The 21,759-nt window shown below is 37.3% G+C and overlaps 1 protein-coding gene across 2 annotated transcripts; it reads right to left on the reverse strand.

Moving 5' to 3' along the window:
- Window positions 1-57: 57 nt before the first annotated feature.
- LOC121509003 (bifunctional apoptosis regulator-like) lies at window positions 58-21,759 on the reverse strand. Of its 2 annotated transcripts, XM_041786180.1 has the most exons (9): window positions 21,552-21,756; window positions 18,549-18,828; window positions 15,618-15,716; window positions 9,920-10,013; window positions 8,807-8,979; window positions 6,452-6,596; window positions 4,678-4,848; window positions 4,109-4,305; window positions 58-1,347 (listed from the first exon to the last, which is right to left on the reverse strand). In XM_041786180.1, the coding sequence occupies exons 2-9, from the start codon at window positions 18,821-18,823 to the stop codon at window positions 1,155-1,157; spliced, it is 1,347 nt and encodes a 448-aa protein (XP_041642114.1). In that variant the 5' UTR covers window positions 18,824-18,828; window positions 21,552-21,756; the 3' UTR covers window positions 58-1,154. The 2 variants fall into 2 exon arrangements, with proteins under 2 accessions (XP_041642114.1, XP_041642115.1); XM_041786181.1 differs by lacking the exon at window positions 15,618-15,716 and having other exon boundaries at window positions 21,552-21,759.

Raw genomic sequence — 21,759 nt, forward strand, 5'->3', positions numbered from 1 at the left:
GCATTTACTAAGTATAAGCAAAACAAACCCACACATTTAGATAAACTTATTGCAAAATCTTTATTTTTTTCTGTCATTGGAGAACATTGAAGAAAGTAATCACAGTGTATAACTATTAAGTGCAAATATAAAAAAATAAAGTCTTTGATTGGCTCGGCCAATTAAAGACTGGTTGGTTACATGAAAACTGTTCCAAACGTTCACTATGAGCAGTAAAAACATGTGCAACAAAATATTCAGCAATACCAAAAATACAACCTGTTCATTAACAGAATTAAATTAATAATAAAAATGGTTCAGTGTCTGAAAATGTTTTCAAAGTACATGTTTTCTCTAAAATCAAAGTGCTGCATGTACAGTGAACTGAACTGGCATTAATGGAACATATTGATCATTTGCTCTCTAAGTGTTGAATTTGTTTTGGTCTTTAACCAACTGTGAAGTCTGACTTTCCCATCAGGCAGCATAACTAAAAACCTTAGCATTTGATCCATTTCACGAGGCACCAAGATCGCAGTCAAAGCCAGCTTGAACTGTGGACTGGAAGAGCACATTAAAAGTTATATCAACTTAAATACTGAGTTAAACTTGAAAATTGCCAAGGGTTTTTTATTTTATTGGCTGTGGATTTCATGCAATAATGAAGAGCTATCAAAAAAATCTGACAAAATGAAGTTATTGGTTCCCCCTTCAGTTTGTATCTGTATAAAAGAGCTCAGAGATGTCTCGGTGCGACAAAGCAATCAGGAAACTCCATACGAGGCCACTCTTCATTACCACTAGCTTTAAATATAACTGATTTGCATAACTGCCCTTGGGACCATTGAGGCAACGTGGTATGTTAATGCACTATGCACGCAGAGAGGTATCACTGCAATTATCCCTCCTAATCAATAACAGATATCTCACCATATTTCATCTTTTTGGTTTTGTGTCTCCCACAAATAGCTCAGTGCCTTTCTTGTTCCACATGGCAACTTTCAGCAGAGACATAAAGGATGCGAGAAATCCTTCCTTCCAAGCAGCAAAAGCCAGAGTCATGTGAGTTTACTGCCAAAAATAAACACTCATCCTCTTCAACAACAGGGTTTTTTAGCTGCTTTAGTTGCTGCATACAGTGCAGCATTAATTGGGCACAGATTAGGTGTAGTTTGTCACAGTTCCTGTGTTTCTGGGTGCAATAGCTGCTGAACCAACAGGTCTATGTTGATGATGGGGGTGAAGTAGAGGGCCCAGTAGAAGAGGCAGTCGCACACAAACTGGGGGATGATAGGCCACAGGAAGACAAAGGCAAACCCTTGAGATATCATCTTCCACAAGTGGCTCCACATCCTGCGCGGCAGAGTCCTGAGGAGGGTGAAAAATAGAGGTTAGTGTGTGGCATCTTCCCCATGGGAGGAGTGTGTCCTCTAATGTAACAGCAGCTTAACATAACAATGAAATAAATGTAAGCAACAATTTCAGACATGTTGATGGCTGATCGATTTTGACATCAGCAAATGCATCCGCCTGTTTCCTACTCCCCTAAAACTATTTTAGACTAAAAACACTGGAAAGTTTATTCTATTCAAGTATTGTCTTAGATATGTATGCGTTTTTAACCTGCTCCTTGTCTGCAGGCTCCTTTATACTGTAGGTTCTTCAAAGTTAAAGTTACAGTGAGCCCCACTCATTGCAGTAAGATCTTTATAGACCCATTTATTCTAAACACCCAGATATCTTGCACTCAAGAGCTGCTTTTCAGTGAACTAAAGAGTACTTCCTGCCAATAAGAAAATAAAGCACACCAGTTTTTCACAGGTTCCCAGAGGTTACACCCATACTTAGGTCTGTGTCCTCATATGAGGCTTTTTGCACTGGCAGCGCTCACAACCTCAGTGTCAGAGCGCTTCCCACCAGGGTTGACTGTTAGGAGGTTATAAAAGTTGACTAGAGCTTTCCTTGGTAATCTATAATGTTATTTTCCAAAAGCTATGTGTACTTCTTCACCTTTTTTTCAAGAAAATACCACCAAAAAAAATGAAAATAATACAACCAAATTAGGGCTGAACAATTTGGGAAAATAATCGAATTGCATCTTTTCCCTTCCAATATTCTGATTTGATATATGATTTTTTTTTAAGTTCCTCATCTTAAGAATATATCAACAATCAATCAATAAATCATGCTATATTATAAAAAACACAATATCTGGTTGATTAAACTAAAAACTGTTAATTTGAAGGGCATGAAGATTTTACGCCATTCTCTCTTTAATGAGAAAAACACACAAAAACCAAGGAAAGGTTTTTTTTTTTTTTTTTTTTGCAAAAATAATCTATAGAAAATGACACTGAATGTTTGCATGATGTGTAGAGCAGGACAACTCAACTGAAAAAATGGATTAAAGTGTTATTTTCTTAAAAAAAAAAAAAGCACCTTATTGCGATTTGAAAATTGCAGTAGGATAAATTGCAATTTAGTCTAAATGTAGGCTAAATTAAATGCCCACCTTAAATGAAATCCTACCCTGACATTGGCAGCAGCTGTAGACGTGGAAACTTTACCCTTGCAAGACCAAAAGGTTCAGTTCCCCTTCTTCCACTGCTATCATAAGTCCCGCCCCCTTCTTGATTTTGATTGGCCAGTGAGAAGTGACACTGAGGAGTGCAGCACTGTTCCAAAAGTTGAACATTTTGTTTTTTCTACTGACTGGCCTAAGGCCTTTTTCTTCTATTCAGGATGCTGAATGCTAAACATCGGACTACATTGGTTTCATATTGAAAATGAACACTTTCAGCACAAAAATAGCAGCTGTGGACACAAGCCCTCCAGCTTAAAGTGGAAATACTGAAAATACTGAAAATACTTGAATGTACTAATGTAGATCTTTTGCACTGATACAATGTTGCATATCTATTTTCAAATACATGCATTACTTCCAACTGTTTTTAAAGCCAGAAAATCCTTTATTTTTATAGTTGTAGTGATGTGTCTTGTCATGTTGGTGGCGATAACAGACCATAAAACAACCCTATTTAAATTTGGTTTTCACATTGAGTTGAAAATAATATCCTGGCTTATTACTTCACAGAGAAAAGTGGAGAGATGCAAACATGAGCGAGTATGAACATATGGACAGGGACCTTTTGATGCTTACTTTACAGCTGTCTTGTTACTGCCTTCGATTGTCTGCTGTTATCTGAGGCAGCCTTTCAAAAAGAGTCCTTCCTTTGAGACTGAATCAATATCTTCTTCTTTTCTTAAATTATTTCGCTATTATCTCTTTAACACTGAAGGTTCCTCTCTGAGCCCAGTCACACAAAGGAGTGGGGCAGACCCACAGACTGGTAGGTCAAGGACAGGCTGCATTGTTGTAAATGCTGTACATTTGTCATATGGACGAGCTACGCAAAAAAGAATGATCAAAATCATATAAAGTTGGCTAGAAAACATAGACTGGATACAAGCATTTTTAGTTTTTTAGTCTTCTAAAATCTAATAGCCCTCAGACTTTAAAGACTTTTTGAGGCATTAAATTTCAAATCTCCAATTTAAGACTTTTTAAGGATCTGCAGGAACCCTGCCACACGTTGATGTTTTAAATAATCAAAATAGTGAGAGATTTATGACTTCTGAAAGACATTTTTTAAAGAAACCCAGAGACAGCTACACAGCTGAAAGTTTCTTCAATTATTCAACAACTGCCCAAGAAACAGTACCAATACCAGAAATGTTCTGTATTCATGTCATGAACGTCTTAACAGCCAGGATGCAGTAAATCCTTACTGCATGGTGGGTTTTTATCTTTAAAGAGTGAACTATGCTTATGTTCTTGTTCTGAGTTCAGAGTTAAAGCATTCAGTTTACTTCAGAAATAAATCTAACTGCATTCAAACTCAACACAGCTCATACTTTACCACTTTCCTTGACATCCTCTGGTAGCAGACGTTACATATTGCACGCTTAGCTAATCAAATGTTTTCAGTGCTTCAAAGCATTTGTCCCAAAGTCCATCTACTTTGAAAAATTATCTCTCAGCAACCTAAGTTAAGAAGTTCCTGCAGTGAAAATGCAGCTTATGTAGTTGTGTTGAATAAAGTGCACCAAACCTTCCTAACAAATGTACCTGATGCTGGCTGTGGTCAACAGTCTCCACAGGGTGTAGCTGTCCACCATGGAAAGCAGCACGGCGTACACAATTATATAGCGAGATGTCCAGTAGTGGACAGCCAGCCAGTCCCATGCAAACTCTGCTATCAGCTGGTATGGAAGCAGGAAATACTTTACGAGGAACTCCGCCTTCTGTTGCCAATTAGGCTCCAACTACGAGCACAGGAACAACAATGACAAACATTTTTTTTTACATAAAGATGTAAATTCATAAGATAAAGAATATTTACATACAGCTTGATAATCAATGCTAAATTAACCAATTTAAATGAACAGATACAGTAAAACTTTTTAATTTCTCTTTTTTATGGTGGCTACAAGTGCAAAGAAGGGCATAAATAAAACTGACCTTAATCAGCTGCTCAGTTTTTATGCAGAAGCCAATAAAGACATCAATAGTTTAATTCATTCTGCAGTGCATGCCTTTTTGATGCCTATCATCTTGATTCCTTTTTGCTGGAAAATTCACATAATCTTGCAAATTTGAGAAACAAGAGTTGAAGATTGTAGTTTTTGAAGTGGCACCTGTGAGTTGAGGAAGCTGCTTTCCATTGGCTGCTCACCAGCCGGACAGCAAGTGTGCAGGAAGGGAAGGAAGGTTTCAGAGTAGTCAAATAAGTACAAGTAGAAAAGAGTGAGTCGAGGGGAGTGCTTCATTGCATACAGAAGGAACAGAGACTTCCCTGCATTAGCGGCCTAGGAGAAAATGAGAAAATGACAAGTGTCAGTATGTTATACATCAAAAAATGTAGCAATTATCTGTCAAACACTTTACAATGGATATTTTTCTAAATCATGGGACTGCAATACAACAACCGATAAAAAAGACTTTCAAGTACCTATTGTTTACTTCATCTTCCTCATATTTATCTGGAAATACAAGCAAGTGCTCAACAGCAGTGGCCTTACTAAATTAAAGATAAGTTTTAGGGATTGGGGTAAAGATACCCCCCCCCCCAAAAAAATCAGGATGTAAACAGTTTTATCAGGATTAACTTGTCAAAAAAGGGACAGAAGTGTAAAAAAAGTGTGAGATGGCATCACAAATACAAGCAATTTTGCATCTATGATCAATGCTTCAGGCTCTTTAAGAGTGCATTTTTCCCTGCCTGATAATTAAACAAAATATCTGTCTGCTTGACATGTTTTTTGCCAATCAGGACACAGCGCATTGGTGTCAAACTCAGTGATGGTTAACATGGCAGCCTTAGAAATATGTAGCCAAAATATCTCAATCATCCCCTTGTGGCTGGCTGCAGTAAAGGTGAAAGGAACTGACCTCACTGTTAAAGACCTGTAAGGTAAAATCAAACCTTGTGTCTTAACACACTAGATATGTTGGAATATGGTTGCTGTAAACATGTGAAAACACTGAGATCTACATGTGACTGAATTTTGGACTGAGACAGAAAGTTTTTCATCCATTTTCTGGCTTGGTTTAATGTGGGCAGGGCCAATATGTAGGCTCATGATGTAACCAGCTCACAGTGGGGAATGACCAGTCCCCCTAACACTACAATATAACACAGAGCAGTTCATCTCAGTAGTCTGTTGTTAGCTGATGTCACTGCCTTTGTTGAAAGTTAACAGTCAGTTAAATGCAGTTTTTCTGTTCATTGTGAGGTAAATTTGCCAAATCTATCAGCCACAGTGGTCTATGGATCATTTAAAGTATCATAACAGAGATTTGAGCCAGAAAACTGACTTTGTTTCTTTTTCTAAGTGCAACAAAAGGTCAAGGGGCAAACTAATACCGTGAGCGCTTTCCTTAATTCAAATTGTAGCATTTTTTTAATCTGAGAGGATGTTTTCTCTTGAGTGGGCATGGCTTTAGTTCATTCAACAGACATGCCCACATAATCCTGGAGCAGATTTTACTGCCTCATTTTTCATGATTTTGAAGCATAATTTTATGAACCTAGAGATGTTTTATTTGACTGAAATTTGACCTGTAGATTCATAACATAGTGGCCTATCATACAAAAAACCTAAATACAGATTTATTTTCACTTTACAGGGTCTTTTTAAAGGCTATAGATTATGTACATTTTGGAAAATTAGGAAAATCAAAATGTTACACAACAACATGTCAGGCTAAAAAACATATTTTATTTAATGTCAAGGTTTGCCCCCCACAGTGTCAATCATAAAAAGCTTCTCTTGTACAAATAATGTGATGACCTCTGACCACAGCTTCACAAAATAACTGCAAAGAGAGGATTTATAAATCTACACTGTAAGGATAGATATACTATTGATACTTTATAACTGGAAGTGTAAAACATATTCAAATCTTTACCTTGTATTCCCAGAGGTTCTGTGGAGGTTTAACTCCCAGAGTTTTAACTCTGTCCAGTTCAGCCAGAACAGCACGTCTGTGAGCCTGGTTCTCGATGCTGTAAGGAGGTTTCAACAACTCTTCTTCCTCCAGCATCAACAGCAGCCTTAAACAAAGAGACAATAAGAATTATGAGCATACTGATCCACAACATGCACCACTTTGCTCTGCTCTTTCATATCAGTGGTCAGTGCATGTCACAACCTCTTCTTTTTTGCAATAATGATATAATTTATTTAAGTTTTAATTATATAGAGACCTGTTCAAATGTTTAAATAAATTGCAAATTAGTTGAAAAGTTCAAAACAGCTTAACATCACATAACATTACTCACAGTTCAGTAAACAACAAAACTTAACAGCACAATCACACATTTAAAGCTTTTTTTTGTTAGAAAAAAACTGAGTCTCTACAGTCATTTAATATGTAGAGAATGTGAATCTCCTATCAAGTTGTTTATAAGGTGAGACTTAACCTAAAGTGAAATGCAACAGTGGTTTTGGGATGAAAAGTGGAATCATTTTCTTGCAATGTGCTATAAACCGTCATGTGTTGTCAAAGCCAAACTACTGGCCAGTTTCATGTTGATGGCAGAAAGCTTGGACCTCCTTGTTTTTGCGTTTAGTGCTTAGTTTTTTACTCAGTACTTGATGCTTTTTAAAGTGTAGTGAAGTACAATACTTCTCCCAAAATGTACATAAGAAAAAGTACAATTACTGGTTTTAAAAAGTACTCATAAAAAGTAAAGTACACAAAAAAGCTACTCAATTACAGTAATTTGAATAATTCAATTATTTGCTTTACAACCCTGAGAAGGAAATATGTGAACATCAAATCAGGAAGAAATCGGGCAGTTTTTAGGTGTGCAGTTTGAAAACAGCTTAAGATGAATGGTTTAAGGTAAGACTTGTATGGTTTTATCCACCGACATTAAAATGAGGACAAAGATAGACATGCCCGGATTAAATCATATTCTATCAGTGCTTTTATGTATCAAAGCTTGTTGCACCCTCATTTTCAGATTTATGCTACTATTGATTGATCGCTTTGAACTATTTTTTTGTATTCAATCTGCATTGTCATAAGTGTATCTATTGATATGGAGATTTCTAGCTACGCGCTCCCTGGAAAGTCTGAGCATGCTCTTTGACTAACCCAGAGAGCATCTTTTGAGCAGGGCCTTCTCCACCAAGTGAAACAATATATCCATTCAGAAATAAAATGGTTAAATGAGTGACGTCAGTGTTCCTGAACTAATGACTTTATGGTCGTTTACACCAGTGTCTTCCAATCATTTTATCTCTGTGCCCCCTTAATGTAACTGGTGCCCCCCAGGACCCAGGAGATAAGAAAAAGTGAGACATTGCCATCAAAAATCAACACTGACAAAGCCCTAAAAAGGCCTATGCATGCTTTTCTTATCAAAGGACCTTTGTATAACCCAATTAATAACTGCTTTATCATGGTTTTAGTCAATATTTACGAATCTAATTTTGGCAGCCTCAGAGAGGACAAAGCCTCGTGCCCCCCTAAGATCTTAGGCGTCCCCACTGGGGGGTCCCAGGGAGATGCCTAAACCATTGGTTCTCAACCAGCAGTTCATACCTCCGACAATCCAGGGGACTCGGTTTGGCTGGGTTCAGATTGCAACATTGTTGTCTTTCCTGTGGTTTGGTTCCCTTTCACATTGCACTTGGTCAGACGAACCAAATTGTCTGGACCAGCAGTTATTCATTTGTGGCACTGTCATCCCAAACAAAGACCAGTGAAGAAGAAAACAAAATGTAGAAGAAGACAAAACCAGAGATCCATCTCCTTCTGTGTTTTTTTTTTCTCCATATGAAGAATGGAATGGCACTGAATTTATGCTGTCTCAGGATTTCTGCTTTTGCTGTGGGTTTTTAAGAGCAGACAGCAAGACAGCGAGACAGCGAGCTTTCCCGCATGTCATTCTTTACATGGGAGGAATGAATCAATGCTGAAGAAAAAGGCAAGCCAACTTGTGGGCGAGAGACTACAACAGGTTGCCATGGTTACATGGATGCTAATCAAGGCACTGACATGTATTTGAGCGTATTCGCATAAATCATTATGCTTTATGCCACTTCCTGCCTTTGGTTCACCAGCTGGTCTGCTTTACTTTCACACCTCAAATGGACCAGGGTTCGTTTGGAAGTGAACTGAGAGCTCTGTTTTTAAGCAGACCAGAGTTCGAATGAGCTTTCACACCACTCCAAACAGACCCGACTCTCCGGGTGTAAATTCAACCTAATTCTCTATGTCAAATCTTTAACTAAAGATTACTAACATATCTACCTCCCATTGACGCTCTCCTGCTGAAAGGCTTCTCTGTAGTTCTGAGCCCAGGGTCCCAAGTTTTCCAGCCATGAGCTGACCTCTTCTGTCGTCCAGCGGGCCACAGGTTTAGTGATCAAAGGGTCATGCTGCTCAATCATGCCGCTACCCCAGTGATACACCAGCACTACCACCTGGGAACGAGATTGTCAAAACTTTTATTACTTCAATACTTTTCACTACCACATGTTTGAAACAATACAATCTGTAATTTTTTAGTGAGTAACAGAATCAAAAAGCACCAAAATGTTTAGGATTAGAGATTTTCAATCATAATTTTGCCCAAAGGTTGTATGCCCATAGATTTAGTAGGTTTTTTATTTTTTCAACCATAAAGCTAAACACATTTTTCAGTTAGTTCAAAATAAACTGATTCTCTGCACACAGACCCAAAATACTTTAATTGAATCATGAGATCATTCAATGAACTCAAAGCAGAAACACAATTATACTGTAATCTAGTTACCTGCTCCCTGCAGACTCACACACACATGCACTCACACAAATTTCTGCTACGTGGCAAGACAAACACTGACGTTGCTCCCAAGTGACACATGGACAAAACAAACACAGTCTGCACGATATGAACAGCTGACCTCTCCATTCACTACACAGGTAACATGTAAATATTACATAACAATAGCAGAAAACTCCATGTATGTTTGGGTTCTTGTATATTTTGATCAGTTCTTGGCCAAAGCATTTAATTTTAATACTTAGATAAAATCTTCAGTGCAAGTTAGAACTGCACAATTAAGTGCAATTTTCTATCATCTTACATGAGCTATCATAAAACACACTTCATAAAAATGTGAAACTATGGCAGCAAGTAAAAAAAAAAAAAAAAAAAAAAAAAAGCAGGATTGTTTCCCTTAAATCTAGTCATATGAAACAAGTTAGCTATCCGCTTCCTCTAGTTATACTATAGCTTGATTGATTTTAGATTCACAAGAAACTTGTTGCAGGGATCTACACGTAGCTACATATATTGGCAGGTCCAAAGGCATTTAATACATTCTTATAAAGTTAATATGGAAACATGCTGTGACTTCTTTATTGTGGTTTCATACTTACAGCTACCCAAGTGAGAGCAAAAAGGACTCCAGAAAAGAAGAAGCCTGCTCCTTTGTTTTTGTCAATTCTTGCCCTGCTCTTATTGTCACCATACCTGAAAAACATGCAGATATTCAAATAAAGCCAACTTTATTTGCTTCAAACCTAAAAAGTATCAGGAAAAGGTCAGCAGGTCAGGCACAAGGGAAGTTTGTGTGAAAACACTGTTATTAAAGAGGAGTTCTGTAAATCCCCGTTTTTTGACAACATTTTTAAATAAAAGATGTAGTTTAAGCGCAAGCTGCAATCTCACCTTAGTCAGCTTTAGTTGGGGCTAAAGACTTGATTTGAAATTAAAGGAAAAATTACAAGATAGAGAGTTACAAAAATGATGCTTATCTAAACTCAGTTGCCATTTCAAGCTTACATCTCAGCAGCTGGTTGAGCTGCGATGATGGGGAATGCAGATGCAAGATTCACGTCAAGGAAGAGTGATGCATGGAGTAAGAAATATATCTTTGGGTTTTATGCATTACTTTTGATCCCTGTTGTTATTAGATGTGGATCATCAGCCTAGAAATGTCACAGCACTGAAATTCTTTATCAGTGAAGTGCTCTTAAGCCCAGTACAGATCAAGATTTATGACACAACAAGATAATCTATGACTGTCTCAAGGGGACAACTGCAGCAATGTGAAGTGAGCTGTTGCAGCTCAACTTTATTAAGTCACCAACAGCTGGTTTTAGAACATAAGGCCCTGTCCACATGGAGACGAAAATGATATATTGCCGTTTCGTTTTGAAAAAGTTTTCCGTAAAGACCAAATCATTTCAGGAAATATCTGCGTAAGCATGAAACCACTGTAAACGACTGAAAACGCTGTAGTGCATATGCCAAGCCTGTACGTGGTGCTGTGTTGCTGCCACGGAAATGCACCAAAAGAGAAGAAGAACATCACAGAAAACTGATACAAACTTTCTTCTAGTTGCCCTTCTGGTTGTTCTCCACGTTGGATTTAAGAACATATGGTGTGTGCGTTTCGCGGTGGTGGTAAAGGAGCATCAGATTTTTCTGTAAAAGCCATAACAAGCTCAGTAGCTTCTGCAGCACGAACACAACCGTGTAGTCTGCTATTATTGTTTTGGCCAGACCCGTGCAGGCGCCTTAAGGGAGCTACAGAGAAGCCCAGAGAGGAAGTCAGCTGGAAGTCAGCCCTGTCTTGACAACACTGGCCTTGAAGGGGACAAATTTTATCAGAGCTCCCTAGAAACATGCCTGTAAAGTTTGTTTTTGAAAAAGACACACTAGTATAGCATGTTTGTATGTCTAAAAACTCTCTGTTTCAGCCCTGCTCAGAACAAGCTGTTTCTGTGTCTGTAGCTTTAAATGTTACTGAGCTGTCTGACTCCGCCCCTTTCAGGAAATGGATGTAGCTTAATGGATGTGGCTCTCTTGATCCTCCTCTCAGCTGAGGATCAGAAGAGGAGGGAGGAACTTTCTTCCAGGCTGGGAGGGCCAACTGAACCTGGGGGTGGGGCTAACTCCCTACATGACATCATGGGTGGACATTCTGAGAACGGCTTGTTTCAGCACACATTTTCTGAAAGGTGGCAGAAGGGGGGAAATTTTTCTGGTACTTGAGGGGATTGTGGACAGGCCAGGGGAACATATTTTTGTTAGAAAAGCCTGAAAAAGTGACTTTCCATAATATGCACCTTTTAAAGCCTTAGCAGTATGTGTTTACCCTGCTTTTTACATCAATTCAGATGCACATGTTTGAGTTATCTGACTCACTTCAACACCAGGTAATGTTCAGCCTTATTGTGCATTGTCACACAGTGTACAGAGAGACCATAACAGCCTGACCAGGTGCTCCAGAGTGGTTGGATGGATTTCTGGTATGTTTGATACTTTGGCAGTATGAGAACCACATGCCGATTCCCCAACTTTGTGGTATTTTTTTCCTTTATGAACTCTCATACAACATCTGAAATTACCATTACAACAGCAGACACAATGTCTTTTTGACATGCCTTTCCAAACTATTATAAAGGAACTAAATGAGCAGAAAACAAGCCTACCTCTGGACCTCCAGCTGACAGAATATTTATAGTCATTAGCTGCTTGTTGTGCTTGCTGGTGATGCTGTTTATTATGTGTGTTAGACAGATGGTGACAGTGGTTTTGTCGCTATTTGTAGATATTTAAAGCACAAAAACAAGACAAAAGATCTGATTTCAGCCTCTGTGTGTGAGAGTTTTTAAAGGAAACTCACTGATATTGCCCGTCCCAAGTTCACTACACTGTGAGAACTTAGGTCGTGCATGACCATCAGATCACTTTAATCGTGCTTGATGGTCATGTATGTTAAAGGATTCAGTTGTACAGTGTGATATTCCACCATGACTGTAAGAGTCGGCTCGAAATCACTCAGTGCCTGTCCAGCTCTAGAGGCAACACAAACACCTTGAAATGACAAAACTGTTGTAGGAGCAATCAGGAGAAATTGAAAAAAAATTGAATATATCCCATCTTAAGCCATAAACTCAAAGCACACATGTATGTAAGCCACGTGGCTATTCCATTAAAGCACCCACAGGCAGCTATAAAGCCTAGATCCACTTGTTTTAGCTTCTCTAGCAAAAGGAGAATTGCAACCAATGATAGTAACTTACTGTCACTGCCCTTATTCATACATATGCCACCAGTTATGAAGCTACGATAGGCATAACAAGTGGAAATGAAAACAATTAACACTCTTTTCTCCTTCATCAGCTGTGCATTTAAGCCTGATTTGCAGCTAATGAAGGAAAGGAGTGTTCACAGGCTAAAATTTCTGTTAAAACTAGGGGCAGACCATGGATTAAACTACTTCATACAAACCCTAATGCTGAAGTTTTAACTAACCAGACAATGTCACATTCATTTAATTTGCAAAGAGGTACTCGTCAGGGATGTGCTCTCAGCCCATTTTTTTTTGTAGGGCTGTATTCAACCAAAGAAAACCTTGGTCGACTAAAATTGCACCAGATCATCAATTAATCGATTGGTCGTGGGACGGATTTTCCGGGTATTTAACCTGTAATTAATTACCCTTGAAGGCACAAGTAAATAATATTTGAATTGTTATTTTCATAGTTTTTTTTGTAAATTATATCTGTAACACCAGATGACTGAAAAAAATAAATACACATGACGTCGCCCTTCTCACCCCTGCAAAAAATGGATTCTTCCAATTAAAGTAGCATGTCCGATTGTTCGACCGATTGGATTTTGGTCGGACATGAGGTCATTGACCAATTAATCAACAAATGGACTTGAGGCTGTCAGCCCTAGTTTTTTGCACTCGCATTAGAGCCCCTAGCTGAAATGATTCGTGTAAATATTAAAATTCATGGATATCCACAGAATACACATTAAATAAAATTTCACTCTATGTGGATGATACTTTGATCTATGTAACAACACCACAGATTTCTATGCCTATTCTACTGGAGATAATTGATTTATTTAGCTCATTCTCAGGTTACAGGGTAAACTGGGGAAAAAGTGAACTGATGCCAGTGCTGTGAAAATACAGGTGTACTAGATCAGATGCCATTCAAATTGGCTTTGGAGAAATTCACGCATTTGGGGTTGGAAATCACAAAAGAAAGTCCAATTCTTTGTTTAAAGCAAACTATATGGCTTTATTGAATAAGTTCAGAAAGAAAGTGGAGTTTTGGAAAACAATTCCAATGTCACCGATAGGACGAGCGAATGCTGTCAAGATAGTCTGTCTACCTTAATTACTATACCTCCTTCAAAATTTACCTATATACCTGACTAAGGTCTTTTTTAAAAAGTTTGATGCCATCATCCTTCCGTTCATTTGGAACTATAAATCCCATAGGATCAAAAAAGGACATTTAAGTAAGCAATACTATTGGGCAACTAATATTAACTGCATCTCCTACTGGTTAGATGAGACGATTGTGCTCGCTAGCTGGCTGGACATGGAATGAGAAGATTGTTTTTTCTTACTCGATTGGTGCTATCTTGATGTCTCCAATCAGTCTCAAAAAAATCATGTTATAAATATAATCCAGTTATTTGTAGTATTATTCAAATCTGGAGACAAATAATAAGAGTCTTAAGCTCAGCACTCTATCCTTTATATTACCACTGTATTCTAATTCAGCGTTTACTCCTACTATGGATGGAGTGTTTGACCAATAGAGAGAGTGTGGATTGTGCTGTATTGGGGACTTAAATGTTCAAGGTGCCTTTGCCTCATTTCAGCAGCTGCAGGAGAAATATGGACTTGCAAAGAATGATTTTTTTAGATACCCCCAGGTGAGACACTTTGTGAGGACTCATCTAGAATGATTTGAGTCTGCAACACCTGACAAACTTGATCAGTGTCTCAGAGACTGTGTAACAGAAGGAATTGCAATGTCATTCATATATAATGTACTGCAAGAATTTGGACCAATGAGCATCGATGGTATAAAAAGAGACTGGGAGAGAGAACTAGGACTTGAAATAGCAGAAGACATTTGGGACAAAGGCCTGAAACGTGAACACCTGTTCCCTTAATGCTAGGCACCATCTCATACAATTTAAAATCTTACAAAGATTGCATTATTTGAAGGTAAAACTATATAAAATCTTCCCAGAAACTTCACCAATCTGTGAAAAGTGTAATCAAGCAGAAGCAGACTTACTACATAGTTACGTCTTGTGCTCCAAACTAGAGTAATTCTGGGTTGCAATATTTCCTTTTATTCAAAAATCTTGATGGTTAAAATAAATCCAGACCCAATTTTAGTTATTTTGGGAGTATCAGAAAGTATTTGACATTTTAATGGTGCACTTTTCCTGTCCTATGGTCTTCTGTGTGCTAAGAAACTAATTCTGTTGCTTTGGAAGAAAACAGATACTCCAACTTTTAAAGCTTGGATAACACAACTGACTGATACTCTCCATTAGGAGAAGCTTAGACACACACTCTGTGATAGTTTGGGAGATTTTGATGAGATCTGGAATCAACTGATCTCATACATGAGGAAGTCAGATTGATAAGATGCACTATTCTTACCTGGCCTTCTGTCAGTCCTAAACAGCACTACGCTGGATTGGGGTGGGTAAGGGTGGTAATATTAATGTCTGATGGTTTTCTATGTTATCTTATTTTCTTTGTTCAGTCATTCTGTATGTTTTTCTATGGCTCATAACAAAAATGAAGCAATTTGCCCATTGTGTATAAAACTGTATACTGTTGTACAGATGCTTCACAATAGAGATATTGGAAACAAAACTAGGGGCAGATCAGTGTGGAATTTTGGGGGCCGATGCCAATATTAGGGAACAAATAATTCTGATAACTAATATCTTGGCCGATTTAAGATTTGCCAAAGCTGCCGAGTGACTTTTGACATTGGCATTAAAAGCCTTTCAAACAATATTTATATTCCTCTTTTTCATATTTATCTGCTTGCAAAGTTCTTAGACTCACTGTCTGCAACTTGACGAGCTGAATCGCAGGCAACTACATCAGATGGCTTGATTCAGCGGCTCCATTCAGACTGCAGCAACTGTCACCAACGATGTTCTTAAACAGTCACCCACACTGCGGGTGTTTGGTCTGAACGGGGCTTTACGGTTTATAATGAAGCAGACCAACTGTCAGACAGATTTAAATCCAAACAGCTTGTATCAAAGACTCTGCAATCATACCTCTGGAAGGCCAGTAAGCACTGGGATATTTTGGGGTCGGCCTGGATTTCTGCTGTCCTCCGCTGAACCACATTACTGAACAGCTTGTTTGTTGCATCTCTGGAGAACAGGAAGAGCACCAAGTTAACAACTCTATTAGTAGACGAGCTGAATTTTACAACAACAAAAAGAACTTGCTAAAAATGTGGGACATACATTTTGGTCTTTGATGCAATGAGAAGCAATAACAATGGAGAGACAGCCTAAATACATTTCTAAGTCTCGCTCATTTTGAGACAGTGTGTTATTTATGTAGAGTTCTGTTGCTTAGTTTCAAGTCTATGGTAGAGGATATGTTATAGGTCTTTCTAAATCTTAAAAATGTGTTACTCTTGAAAGATCAAATATTGTTAAAATTTCCCAGAGTATTTGTTCTGAACCCTAACTCTGGGGTAGAGGTGGAAAAAGACATGAATGTTGTACTCAAGTAAAAGTAAAGTTTCTTTGGTTAAAATTCACTCAAGTAAAAGTAAAGGTACTGGTCTAAATATCTACTCAAGTAAAAGTAAAAAGTATTTAATTTTAAATTTACTTTAAGCATTGACTTTTGAGTAGCTACTAAGGAGTTGTACAGTAAAATATGATTTTTTTCTTATTGGCAAAAACAACAAGAGAAGAAATCTCCAACCAGGTTGTTCAGGTAAAGTCATACCGCTATTAAAAAGTGAAATAGACAAAAAGTGACTATGATAATTAAACTCAAATAGAGTTTAATTTAACACTTTCAAAGAGTCTAAATTAGTCCACACTACATACTGTATAGCTAAACTACACTTTTGAGAGTCTTAGATATTTCACACTATGACAGAGCTGCAGCAGCTCTTGCAAATCTGTGATGAGGTGGGTTTCCTCAGGCATGAAGAGAGCAGCCACTCAGCCTCATAGCAAGGCCATGCGTGACAATGAAAATTATGCATATGTCTTTTAGGAGTACCTAAAGTCACAGACAGGACTGTGGCTTGGTGGATAGCTTCACCCATTGTGCAAATGTGTCTCACATCAAAAACAACAGTCCAGCTTTTGCTGTGTACAACAGCTGTTTTGGTATGTGACGTGGAATCATACTCTCTGTATGTGCTACTGCGTAGTCATCAGTCTGAAAAAGTACAAGAGTATTGTTCTCAAGTAAAAAAGAAAAAGTATAGTTACTCTGTCACTGAGTTACTTAAGTAGAAGTCAAAGAACTGATTTCAAAATGTATTCACAAAGTAAACATACACTGTAAAAACAGATTTTGACTCTTAGTATTTATAACATATAATTATTAAGTTTGTTTCACTAATTTGAATGTGTAATTTAATCCTTCTTATATTTTTTGACTAATTTCAAAATGTGCTGTCTCCATTTCAAATGAATTTATTTTAATTGTGTAAAAGTAACATAATAAAACTTTGTTCAAATAAGTTGGTTTGAAATGTGTTAAAATAATGTAAAAAAAATTGTGTTAAACTAAAGTGATTTTAATTATGTAAAAGTAATCTTAAAAATGTGTTCAGGCTAGTTGATTTAAATGTGTACCAGGAACATAAAAAAATTGTGTTCAAATGAGGACCACATACTGCCCTGTCTGAGCATGTGCAGGGAGAAACAGCCATTTTGTTCTTTCCTGGTTGGGATTTACACTTTTCCAAGGACATTTTCATCGCTGCAGTTACTCACCCGTTTGGGATTTACTGTTTTTGGTGGTGAAGCTTGTGTCAGGAAGTTAAATGAGTTTCTGTTCTAAGTATTTTTTGAACACATATAGCTGTTTTTATAAGGTTATAGCCATAGATATCAAGACGTAGCCAACACTTGGTTATTACTCAAATTATTTGAGTTATGACAAATCTGCAGTTTTCCCAGAATGCCTTTGGGCACTAAACCTGTATGCATGCAGTTTGCTGCTACTGTCTTGGTGAGGACACCCTTGAAAGAGAGATTTTTAATCTCAATGAGGTTTTCTTCTGGTTAAATAAGGGTTAGATAAAATAATCAAACAGAATGCACCATGAGTGAAGTTGCCCTCTCAATTAAAGAGGTCCCAACTATAGGGGGCAATCTTACTGTTGTAAAGGTTAATGACTATTGGATGACAGATTGACATTGGTGAAACTTAAGTTACTGGCTCAGTGGATCGCCAACAGTCACTGCTGTAAATGATTGCGTAAGTTAATCCACCTTGGGTGAAATGATAACAAAAAAAACCTTTATCTTCAAGTACTATTTAACATTATAAGATAAGCAGTTACCTATGATGATAAATATACCTGTAATTTTTTGAGCTAAAACTATAAGTAAATTAATTTGGAATTACTTAAAAGTAATAAGTTGAGTCAACTTAAAAAACATATGTGGAATTGAGGCAAATTTCTTTTGTGCAACTGCTAAAATTGATAAAATTGAGTTAATTCAACTCCATTCATTTGAGTCTGGTTAACCTAGGTTTAGTTGGCTTTTCTTAAAAAAAATCAGCACCTTCTACACAAATTTATTAAGTCAAACTTATCTGTATTATTCATCTGCATTTACTTAAAAATGTTAAGTTCATTCAACACAAAAAATATATCTAGATCTAGATAAACATATTGTGTGCAATCTGTTTCCTCAATTTTATTGATTAGTTATGGTGTATCTTTTTTTACAGTGTACCCAAAAAACTACTTAATTACAGTAATTCAAGTAAATACAGTAAGTGACTTTGCACCACTGATCCGAGGTAAAGCATTAGCACAACCATCACAAAGAAGTGAACTTTCCTCAATGCATGTGAATATAAAGCACAACAATCACATTTTCTTGTGTTAAGATGTAGTCAGCAGGTTTCTGTTTCTACTGTACACGTAAAAATATAAATACTGTAGTCAGAAAATTAAACATTCATTCATGATATGCTCAGGCAGTAAAGCATACCTTAGTAGAAAGTTGACTTTAGGAAAACCTTCCCACTTCTCTCGGCACTCTGGGCACTCATTCTTGTGAGAGGACTCCCACCAAATAGCCAGACAGTGGCGGCAGAAGTTGTGGCCACAGGTCAAGGTAGTTGGGTTCACTAAGATGTCGTAGCAACAGTGGCAGGAGAATTCATGCGCTGAGATCTTAGTGGTGGTAGTGGAAGGATTTGACTGAGGAAGTCCAGGAGAGCCTTGGGGGTCTTCCAGACCCTTGTCTGTTGAATTTGAGTCCATCTGGTCTAAGATATCCAAGTATGAAAAGAGGAGAGACAGAGTCACAAAAAGTAATAAATGATTCAAATCAAGTAAGTATGTAAATCAAAAAAAAAAAAAAAAAAAATAGATATGGCATCTTAACGCTTCTTAAAGCCAAGTAGCACTTTAAAAGGAACTGCAGTGCTATTATAGCATTATCCTTTCTCATATTTGTTCACATACATTTAGCCCAACAAGTTGCTGTTATGCTCACGATTTGTTATATGCTGACTATATTTTTTTAATTTTCAAATTTTTCTATTCAAAAGAATTGAGTTAACCAATTGCAGCATGCATTATGATGAAAGATGCCAACCATTAAGTTATTGCAGCATTAATTTCAGTATGGCTGAGTGCAGTAATCATGATAAATACATTGAACTCGATAAAAGGTAAATGTGTGAAAAAACTTTGTTATGATGAAGCATTATATTACTGCAGAAACATCCTGATCAACAACTGTGGCTCTTGAGGTGTACAAAAACACATTTGGGGAGCATGGATGCCCAAAAATGACATGAAATCCATATTTTAACATTTTTCTGAACTGAAAATAAAAATTGTGATGCCAACAGATTCATTCACAATAATCATGAGTCATAATGCAGGATAACAGCTGTCAAAATAATAGAAGGGGATCCTATTTTCATGCTGTACAACCATAAGGTCTTGGGGGGTCTGCAAATGTTTCCCAAAATTCTCAGTGATCATTTTAAAGGTGTTGTTTTTTTTCTGACTACTAATAAAAATCCAGTTTGCAGTTATGCAACACTTAAAAAGAAGAACATTTTCCCATTGTAGGCCCCTGTATCAGGAAGTTGATGGAAATTTAGCATACAAAAAAGGTTTAAACAATAAAAGCTCATTGTAACGTTGCCTTCCTAAATCCATATTTATGTGTTAAGCCTGTTAATATCCACCACTTTAAGTGTTCTTCACCAGCAATAAAAAAAGGGTCCCTTCAACCTCCAAAACCGTAAGCAGAACAAGACTATCTGCCTCAACCGGTTTAGTCGAAGGAGAAAAACAAAGAGAAAGATGTTGAAAAAGAGAGATGAGTTGAGGGGAAGTCAAACAGAGAGACACGGATGCTTGTACTAAGGAATACTGCTGTTTAAGAATATGGCTATTGGAATTCACAGAGATCCCACTGAAAGTTAGATTAGGAGAATGTCTAAGTCAAGCTATACTGTACAAACATACATCAATAATTGGAAGTAATAGTGGTCTTAATATTCTAATTGTTTCAGTTCTTATGCTGTCTAACGTCATATAGATTTAAACAGTCTGTTATGCTCTACTTTGGGAAGATAATATACTTTTTCTATATTGTTAAGACATTACCAGTCAACACCCACTGCAGAATTACTGTTTGGCTTTCTATAGATGTTTCCATCGAGCAGTTTGGGTATATTCAGTGCAGTTTACACAGTAAACCCTTTTTTCATTTGTTTCTACAGTCAACGTCGAACCAACCTCACTCGTAGTGATGGCAGTTTTATCTCTTTTATACATGATTTGGTGTTTGGTATGCGGCATGTGGTTTGGGGCATTTGGTTTGCAATCATCATTTGCTTGAGTTCATTAATAAAAGCAAATGGCTCTTCATTTGGTATGAGTTTGGCTTTCTTAAGTGTACTGAACAAGGCACAGTTCTATGGTTCTTGTTGTGTATTACTAACAATTTGATTACCGTGCAATTAAAGCAATATGATTAATTTGCATGATGACAAATGCTGTTCAGAAATATAGGAAACCAAAAGCGAAAGTAAAGAAGACCTCCGCAAGTTTTAACTGTACAGGTAACATTTGGAAATGCACAGCATAAAGGTCAAAAGGCACAACATTAACCTCTGAAATATGATTTTATGACTGATCTGTGCCCTAATACAGTTAAGATGTCAGAACTGAAGACTTCAATATGAAACAAGTAAACGCAAGACAACATCAATGCCCGTTTCAGTAACACAGCAACAAAAAAAACAGTCAAAACAGCACTAAAAATTCAGGAATGTCTCGTTTATTCTCAGAAATTTCAAGCCAACTGGCATACATGCATTGCCAACGCATTTTAGCAAAACACACAGGATGAAAGAGTTACCATGCAATTTCAGATGGAGCAATTTCTCTCTACAGATTTAAAAATTTTCTCTCTAATGCATCTGCCTTTTGAAATAGACGTAATTTTTTTAAGCTACGCCACTTTTCTGTATTACCGCGCATTGATGTAACGGTAATTATAACGTTTAAACGTACGTGATATATAACAGTATAAAATAATCACATTTTAAAAGGGGATTTGCATTAATAAATTCAATTAAACTGTTTTGTAGAGACGAATAGTGGGCATTATGAATCATTTCAAGAGCCCGTGGTTAATTTTTAGCTTATTTAAAAGTGGTTTGCATACGCGAAGACAACGCTTTAACAGCATAACGTCAAATGAATGCATAAAGGTATTATTAAACAAGGCTAGCTAAAGGTTAGCTAGTAGCTATCTTGTCAACATTTCCTGGTCTGTCAAGAAAGAAGGAAGGACTGTCTGTTGTTATCAGGATTTAGATTTTTAGGACAGTTAAATAAAGCATGTGGCAAAGAAATAACAGATATCTAACATTCAGTGCTGAGTTAACGTTTCCTTTGCTAAGTTAGGATAAGATAGGATAAGATAGCTGCTATTGAACGTATTTCATAAAGTCAGAGTTACCTCATGAGTGATCTTTGACGCACAGGACGGGTGAAGACGAAACTGAGTCCTTCGATGACTTTTCCGTTGTCCGAGATTCAACTCGTAATTAAACCGCTCATAGAACTACAAAAAAATAACATTTCGGTCACCATGGCTCCGCTCTGTTGCTACCACCGCCGTGGAATGCCCCACTCACGCCCACCCATTCACGCGACATCGTCGAGAG

Source organism: Cheilinus undulatus, linkage group 4 (genome assembly GCF_018320785.1).
Source record: "Cheilinus undulatus linkage group 4, ASM1832078v1, whole genome shotgun sequence".
NCBI classification, from domain to species: domain Eukaryota; kingdom Metazoa; phylum Chordata; class Actinopteri; order Labriformes; family Labridae; genus Cheilinus; species Cheilinus undulatus.